Raw genomic sequence first — 9,046 nt, forward strand, 5'->3', positions numbered from 1 at the left:
CTTTGGGGGGGAAAATGAAGATGCCGTTCAGGATTCAACAGCTTGGCCCTCCTCACAAGCGACAGGGCAACTGATAAGCATTGCAATATACGGATTTTGGCAATGGGACTCTCGGGCGCTTTGAGATCACAGGGCAGCCCGCCACCTCACAGAAATAAGGAACATGGTTTGAAACTTGTAGCGCTTTATGGAGAAGTTCGTCCCCTGCACACACGCACCCAGTATAAAACCTGATACAATTTTAGCGGCCCTTTCCCAAATCAGGCCCAAAGTGCTCCCGCTCCAAATCCATAGTAAGGTAGATGGCCAAAATCAACCTTCTTTTATGTGTGTCCTATTTTGTATTTTATGGGAACTTCCCCCAACTTGCAGCGCAATGCTATACGGTATATACATCAGGGAGTCTTGTGTCACCAAGGAGTCCAGCAGCACAATCCTAACCATGTCTACTCAGAAGTAAGCCCTACTGAATTCAATAGGACTTACTCTCCTTAAGAGGGATTAGGACTGCATATGTATTATGCCTGGCACAACACAGCTACTCCTCTGGCAAGTCTATACATTTTATACAGAAGTACCGTAAGTCCCGGGACGCAGGTGGAGCTGTGGGTTAAACCACAGAGCCTAGGACTTGCCGATCAGAAGGTCGGCAGTTCGAATCCCTGCTACGGGGTGAGCTCCCATTCGGTCCCTGCTCCTGCCAACCTAGCAGTTTGAAAGCACGTCAAAGTGCAAGTAGATAAATAGGTACCATTCCGGCGGGATGGTAAACGGTGTTTCCGTGCGCTGCTCTGGTTCGCCAGAAGCGGCTTAGTCATGCTGGTCACATGACCTAGAAGCTGTACGCTGGCTCCCTCGGCCAATAAAGCGAGATGAGCGCCACAACCCCAGAGTCAGCCACGACTGGACCTAATGGTCAGGGGTCCCTTTACCCTTTACCTTTACTGTAAGTCCCACTGAGTTTGACAGGGTTTGCTGCCAAGTGAGTGGTCTTAGGATTGCAGTGTTATGGATTTCAGGCTTGGGAGAAGAAATTTGGCATCAGCGTACTCCCTTTATTTTAGTTTGTGAAATAAAACACAATCTTATACATGTCTGCTCAGAAAGTATGTGTGTGTAGGATTGTAACCACCCAATCCTAAATTCACTTTCTAGGGAGGAAGCCGCACTGAGTTCCATTGGACTTATTTCCGAGTAAAGAAGCTGGAGATTGAATTGTAAGGCGAGCTTACAAAGATGAAGCTAATTCTGTGATGCCAACATCGCTAGTTTTGTTTCCTCCAGTGCTTACAAGTTTTCAAGCCACACAGGGTGGTAGGCAACATGCAGACGTGTGACGAGCGGCAGAGCAACTGCTTTGGATGTAGAAGATCCCAGGTAGGACTGAAAAAAACTGCTGGACAGCCATTGCTGGTGAATGTTGAAAATGCCAAGCTAGATAATGGTCTCACTTGGTGCAATATAAGGCAGTTTCCTACATTCCTGTGACATGCTTGTGTTCTTCCTGGAAGATGGCATCTGTCATAAATCTGTCCAGGGCCTACAACACACTTACATATTCATCACTAGACTGCAAGGATGACTTGTTTATGTGAATGGGCTGTCATATTTATAACACCCAGTGCTTCTTTTCAGGTGGTGCTCAAGGGTATGCTGTACTGGCACCTCTTTTTTGTTGTTAAAATGTATGTAACAACTTCACAGTGAATACCAGCACCTATTTTTCTAGGGGGGAAAGCACTGATAACACCACATCACCTCGCTTCAAACTCAGAGCTGTTCACTGAAGCCAGATCACACATTCAGCTTAGTCAAGGAAAACCAAAGAAGCAAAGCACCAAGACAGGACGCTGCCTGTATTACTGAGTCAGATTGCCAGTCCAGCTAGCTCTGACTGGCAGGCAGAGCTCTCCAGAGTTTCTCAGCGATATCTGGAGATAAGAACCTAACAGCAGCCATCCTGGATCAAGCCAGTGGCCAACCACGGTGGAAAGCTCCCAAGCTGGACCTGAGCACAACATTCTGTTATTACCTTTTATGTTTGTGGGTAGGGGAGGTTTTTGGTTTGGTTTGTTCTTGTTCTCGTTAGGCATTTTGTGTTATTTTGTATTTTTGTGCTGTGAACCACCCTGAGATCTTTGGATAACGGGTAGTATACAAATTTAATAAATAATAATAATATTAATAATATTAATAACAACAACATGAAGCGCACTCTCCCCTCCTATGGTTCCCAGAAAATGGTATTTGGAAGCAATGCTGCCTCCAACTGCGGAGGCCAGCGTAGACCTATTCTCTTTCGTGAATTTGTCTAACATGCTCTCCCTGGGACCTTTTGCATGCAAAGCTGTGCACTGAACTGCAGCTTTTCCTTTCGCCTTGAGTGTTTGAGAGAGATGATACACCCATTCTGTTTGCTGCTGCTGATCAGCGATGGCTCGCTCGCACCTGAGCGCACCCGACTAAATCAGCTCCATGTGAAGGCGAAGTAAATAACCACCGCGTCGCAATCAGCAAGCACGCGCTCCAGATGCGGCCAATCGCAGGGCTTCTCCGAGCTTTGCGGCAGAAGTGTGCACGCGCAGCTATCGTCGTCTGAGGGGGTGGGGAACATAAGGCTCTGGTAGAGATAGGAAAATAATAGAATGCATGAGATTATTAACGTCTTGGTAGTAGCTTTTATATATATAAAAGATGGCAGGCAAATACACGTGTGTGTGTGTGTATATATGTAGCTTTTATATATATAAAAGATGGCAGGCAAATACACGTGTGTGTGTGTGTGTATATATATATATATATATATATATATATATATACACACACACACACCTGTATTTGCCTGCCATCTTTTATATGTATACACACACACACACACCTGTATTTGCCTGCCATCTTTTGAATAGAGGGTGGGGGCTCGCTCGCCGTCCGACCACAGCTAAGCTGAAATCCTTACACTTTTCATTGTTCGCGCTTGTTTCTGAGGCAGGCATGGGAGGGGGGGAGAGAGCAAAAATAAAATGGTGCTGAGTTGACCCGGAATCTGAAGTGCTGCATGTATGTCTACAGTAAGTCTATACTTATCGCTTGTGCGTGAGCGCTCGCCTGCGTCAATTGCTGCATAAAGTCTCGCGAGAAGAGGCTGGAGTTGGCTTTGAAAAAATGGCGGACGAGGTGGACCAGGTGGGTGATGCTGCAGCCGTGGGAGGGTCGCCCTTGAGGGGTCGGCGGGACCCGTGAGGTGTCGCCGTTGTGCTCTGAGGTGGTGGGTGTCTGGCCTGGCTTAGCCTGCCGAGGTGGGTCGCTAGTTGGACGCAGGTTTCTGCTCCCAGTAGCGAGGGCGACGTCCGGACTGCGCGGTTCATCTTCTCTTTTTTTGTTATTTCGCTTATTTCTCAGAGCGTAATAACGGTAAAGTTGACCTTTGCCCGCCTGTCCCTCCTGGGAAACCCAGGAGGGGGCGGGGTATAAATAAACAACAATAAGTCCCTAAAATATTACATGTTTTCGTAGTTCTCTCCTGGTAGCTACAAAGTTGTGGTCTGAAGGGCCTCTGCTTTATTCTTCCTTCGTTTCCACTTCTTCATGCTGTTTTCATTGGCACTGCCGTGCATAGTTAAACTTTGCTGCTATCTTTGGATTATTATTTTTAATAAAAAAACACACCCACAAAATAAAAGTTTATCATCAGATGTCACCAAGTGAGGACATTATGCGCATTATTCTTGCTACCTAGTCCGAGAAAAGTGACTATGAACAATCTGTTATTGATTCTTTGTTATTGGAACAGTTTAAACTGGTGAGCCCGGGATATTAGAAAGGGTATCATAACTAGTTGACTGTTTCCTGATATCTCACAGATAGCCTTAAATTCTCCTAACTCTGTAGCAACTACTATATAGCCTGAATAGCCTAGGAGGGATTTGCAATTCACTATTTGTCAGTCATTTTGAAGAGTGCAAACAGGTAGCTTTTAATTCTCTCTGCTCTTGTACTTGAGTTTAGACATTTCAGTAAGGTTGAATAATTGAACAATAAACAATACGGAGCAAATATCATCTAATACTAATCTCAGTGGAGTTTTTCCTTGGAATAAATTGTATCCAACGTTTTATCAACTGTATTAAAAAAAACACAAACACTTTTCTCTTATAGCAACAAACCACAAATACTGTAGAAGAGCCCTTGGATCTCATCAGACTCAGTCTTGATGAACGAATTTATGTAAAAATGAGAAATGACCGAGAACTTCGAGGCAGATTACATGTAAGTAAAGCTATATAGAAATGGGGGTGCTTGTTAACAGAACCATGAAAATGTGTTTTGGGAGATGTTAAGTTATAATGGTATATTTATGAAACAATGTATAAGTAAATATAAGAATGGAGCAGTGCTGTTACAGTTGTATGAATAAATTGTTATAGTTTTATAGATGTTGGATCAAGCAATTCCATATTTGTTCAAATTGAAGAAATATAGAAACAAATGCTTATATCCAGCAAAGTTACACTCAGAGTAGATGCACTGAAATTAATGGATTAAAATTAGTAATGTTTATTAATTTCTGAGTAGGTTAATTTTTTAAAAAAATAATTTTTATTAACCGGCCAATCAAATCAAATCAAATCACATCACATAAATTCCAAATTACAAAGCCGAATTTTAAATTTTGTTGAGGGAACCCATATTTCAAGATCCGAAGGGGGATTCTGATCATCTTCTTGCCACTGCGTTAATGTCCAAATCAGTCCAAACAAAGTTCATAATTCTATCCAGTCTTATCTTGCTGTTTCCACATCACATCTTGTTCATATATTTTCTCTTTTTTCTTTATGATCTCTTCTGATAGTCTCCTTAAGCCGATAAACACCAATAATAATCCTGTGTGAATTTTTCCGTTCTTCCAATCCTCAAATCGAGATGGTTTCCATATATCATCACCTTCATAGATAACAGCGCTCTTTCCATCATTAATTACAGAACTGTCGTTCTTAAGTCCCACTGAGGAGTTTCACCCACAATATAAAAACAGCTCTATTTCTCTATTTCTCCTCTCAGACTTAAGTCCTCCAACAGAACTTCCCAATATGGCGACGGAATTTTTAACTGCGTTATTCCAAAGCCCTTATACATTCCACGCTCTTCTTAAAACATGCTTTGGTTCGAAAGTTTATCTCCACACAGCCTTAAATCCACAGCTTAAGTCCTTAAAACGACATTTCTGACTTGTGAGGGAGGGGGATTCTTGTTTAATCACATAAGAGAAAGAAAGGAAAGTTTTTTCCCCCTCCCCCATCAGTCCCTTTGCCATACCGAGTCTTGGCGTATCTTCTCATGATTTATACTTGTTCCTCCGACGCGTCTTGTTTTATCAGAGATCTCTTCTGTTAGCAGTCTTTACTCCCCCTTCTTCCTTGAGATATGTGCATTCGCTTCATCCAAATTGTTTCTTTTGAAGTTCTTGCAGCTAGTGGCGCGGATCAGAGACGGCGTCCAGGAGGCCGAAATCCCACAGGAGGGCATTGTGTCTAGTGCCCCCATCCCCACTAATTCGGGGGTGGTATAGGGCACAGCAGGCAAGGGCAGTCCCCTACCACAATCCTGGGGGGGGGGGGGTAGGGAGGCTATTTACTCCCATCACAGCCTCCAATTTACCTCGTGTGGGTCGGAGAGATGTTATTGTCAGCCATCTTCTGATGTGCCCCTAGTGGTCCCTGAATTTGTGAGTAGGTCTAACATTAGATATAATCCAAAATACTAGTAGCAGAAGTTTTCAGATCTGTGTATTTGAGCTACAATGTTTAAGAAATATACTGCCACAAGCACAAAAATTAAACATATCTAAACTACTCTCGCTTCCACAGGCTTATGACCAGCACTTAAATATGATTTTGGGTGATGTTGAGGAGACTGTGACAACAATAGAAATTGATGAAGAAACCTATGAAGAGATTTATAAAGTAAGAACTTGTTAATACTTAAAGCTCCAAATGCTCTTTCAGATATGCAATGATGTCTAGATGAATATAAATTAAATATTTTTTGCTTATGAGATCAGTATACCTACTTGACTTATAACATTAAGTAAATTTTAACCAGAGTAAAGCATTGTTTTAACCATAGTGATTACTTCATTGTAAAAGTAGGACACTTAAATATAGATTCATTCCCCCAAAATGTGATTCTTGTACCATATGAATTTATATAATTATGCTAATCTTTGCAACTATTTTTACATTCTCACTGGATGTAGCCTGTACTGCTTTTTTTCATTCACAGTCTACCAAAAGGAATATTCCGATGCTGTTTGTCCGAGGAGATGGAGTTGTACTTGTAGCTCCTCCACTGAGGGTTGGCTGAAACCATGGGAAAAAATGGTCATCGTTTAGAAAATGTTGGACCTCTGGACACTGTCTTCTTGATACCCTTAAACATTAAGATTCTGCCCTTAATTCTGAAAGACCATCCAAACCTGATTGTTGTGAAGGCGTAAGATCATTTGGCATATAAGTTGATATAAGGGTTTTTTTCTGAAATAACTTAAGTGCAGGTGTCGTTATGTTTCAAATCAGTGGATATAACAATTTTAGTTGCGCTTGTGGCCGCTGATCTTTTTTTAAAGAAATAAATCTGTTTGGGTTTTTTTGTATGTATGTGTTTATAAGCACTTTTCCCATTTAACATGTGTCTCGTTATTGCTGCATTATTTGCTTGGTTACCACTGACAGTATCTGGTACAAATGAGACAGGATTGCACTGAGTATTTTCTGTTTACACCATGCTATTCCAATGACTTGAGTGGCCTACATGCATGAAGTGTGTATGCTTCAATAATGGTAACCTTTTGAGGAAGAGTTCTAAGTTGCATTCTCACTGGATGTAGCCTGTACTGCTTTTTTTCATTCACAGTCTACCAAAAGGAATATTCCGATGCTGTTTGTCCGAGGAGATGGAGTTGTACTTGTAGCTCCTCCACTGAGGGTTGGCTGAAACCATGGGAAAAAATGGTCATCGTTTAGAAAATGTTGGACCTCTGGACACTGTCTTCTTGATACCCTTAAACATTAAGATTCTGCCCTTAATTCTGAAAGACCATCCAAACCTGATTGTTGTGAACCTATGCAAAACTTAGTGGGGAAGTGGACCCCCGAGTCCAAGAAACTGTCATTGTCTCATCACCCACAGTTACATTTGCACTGTGTCCACATTTGGTCATTCATCTGTATACAAGTCCCTGTTTCCACATGTGCTTTGGGCACCTTCATCCACACATTAACACTTTCAATTTTATACTTCCAGAATCTTTCTCAATGTATCCCATCCACACTACTGGGGTGTGCTTGATGGGATATTTGTGCTAAGACTTCCTCCTTCACCATAAGTGCTGGAATCCTGAAGTCTGTTATGAGCTTGCACCCAGGTATTTGTTTAGCTGTGTGTGTAACTTTGTTTTATTTCTTTTTTAAATAGAAGTTTCCTAATATACCAGACTTTCACAAAAAGGGGGGTGGGTGGAGTGTGTTGCTCAAAACCAGGGGGCCTAAAGTCCGGTGTGGGTATGTGTGTAGGTATGAGTTGATTTCTCTGAATGCACCTTTTAAAAAGTTTTCTAATACCATATTTGCACAAAAAGATGATGGCCTCACTCCAGAAAATATTTGGAGTTGCTAGCATGAAATGCTTCCACTTCCTTTCTTCCCCTTTTCATTTCCTATCTTCTGTAGTTGCAAGGGTAGTTTTAATTTTTCGTACAGCTGGTCTCATGCAAGAGCAGTTCTGTGCAAAAGAGCTATTAATAAAATCCCAATGTTGTGAATGTGCCTTCAGCAACAGCTGGTGGAAAAGGGCAGGCGCCATCCTTTCCCTTGGGGTGAAGGAAACAGGGAGTAGGTGGTGTGGGAAAAGATGACACTAGAGAAATGTCACCAAACATGTAAAACCCACACTCAGTGCATCCACAGTCAGAAAACATGTAATTTTATTTTGAATTATTAAAACAAATTTAGTGTGTGTGTGTGCATGCAGGCTGCCAAGAGGGTGTTATGTGGCTAAAAAAGGTAAAGGTAAAGGACCCCTGACAGTTAAGTCCAGTTGCAGACGACTCTGGGGTTGTGGCGCTCATCTTGCTTTACAAGCTGAGGGAGCCGGCATTTGTCTGCAGACAGTTTTTCCGGGTCATGTGGCCAGCATGACTAAGCCACTTCTGGCGCAGCGGAACACCGAAACCAGAGCAGTACACGGAAACACTGTTTACCTTCCTGCCGGAGTGGTACCTTTTTATCTACTTGCACTTTTTGGCGTGCTTTTGAACTGCTAGGTTGGCAGGAGCTGGGACCGAGCAACGGGAGCTCACCCTGTGGATTCAAACTGCCGACTTTCTGATTGGCAAGCCCAAGAGGCTTCATAGTTTGGACCACAGCACCACCTGCATTCCACCCACTCCAGTGCGGAAGAGCCCTAGCTTGGTAAAAATATGGGTTGCAAGCAGTTGAAACAAAGCAAGTATGTTAGAAGCTTTCATATAATGAAATGGCTTGACTTGATACAGCAGTTGCTAATTGGCGCTATGATCACTTAACTTTTTAATATTGGCTTGTTAAGTGTATCCTTTTTGGCATCTGGCAATATGTGCTTTCATTTCCCACAGATTCTAGCACCATGAAAAGTCACTTTCATTCTTTGCCTATGACATTATATGGCTTCTGCCTTTGCAGCTCAGCAAATCTTCACTGAACACTAGATGGTGCTGCCTGCATTAAGATCTCACTTAATCAGTAATGTGACTTGCTTGATAGTTATCGGTAATTTAACACAATGTACTATGAGACCCAAGTATTTTCATCAAATTAAGTCATTTTGTTTCTAATGAAAGGTTCATAATGTGCAGTCCTAAGTGGGTAGTTGCAACATGCTGAATAGTAATGCTTAAAGAACCAAATGTTTCTCAATACCAGTGGCTTTGTTAAGAAAAGAATCCTGGTTAAGTACCATTATACTTTATCAGCTTTATTAAATGTTACGTTGCCTGGGATAGTATTACTCTTCA

The 9,046-nt window shown here is 42.1% G+C and overlaps 1 protein-coding gene and 1 long non-coding RNA gene across 2 annotated transcripts in view; both read left to right on the forward strand.

The window, feature by feature from the left end:
• The window catches only part of LOC307209499, a 29,064-nt gene extending 20,033 nt beyond the window's left edge, over positions 1-9,031 (forward strand). Inside the window, exon 2 of the long non-coding RNA XR_013835618.1 lies at positions 8,064-9,031. This is a non-coding gene — a long non-coding RNA (uncharacterized lncRNA). The remainder of the gene's footprint in view (positions 1-8,063) is intronic.
• LSM3 (LSM3 homolog, U6 small nuclear RNA and mRNA degradation associated) lies at positions 3,138-6,649 on the forward strand. The gene is made up of 4 exons (XM_079964605.1): positions 3,138-3,183; positions 4,156-4,266; positions 5,865-5,960; positions 6,280-6,649. The coding sequence occupies exons 1-4, from the start codon at positions 3,163-3,165 to the stop codon at positions 6,358-6,360; spliced, it is 309 nt and encodes a 102-aa protein (XP_079820731.1). The 5' UTR covers positions 3,138-3,162; the 3' UTR covers positions 6,361-6,649.
• Positions 9,032-9,046: the final 15 nt, after the last annotated feature.

Source organism: Podarcis cretensis (assembly GCF_951804945.1).
Source record: "Podarcis cretensis genome assembly, chromosome: 2".
NCBI lineage: Eukaryota > Metazoa > Chordata > Lepidosauria > Squamata > Lacertidae > Podarcis > Podarcis cretensis.

Coding starts and splice junctions, on each gene's coding strand:
- LSM3 (XM_079964605.1), top strand. CDS start 3,163: ATGGCGGACGAGGTGGACCAG. Junction 4,267..5,864: donor AACTTCGAGGCAGATTACAT/GTAAGTAAAGCT, acceptor TCGCTTCCACAG/GCTTATGACCAGCACTTAAA. Junction 5,961..6,279: donor CCTATGAAGAGATTTATAAA/GTAAGAACTTGT, acceptor TTTCATTCACAG/TCTACCAAAAGGAATATTCC.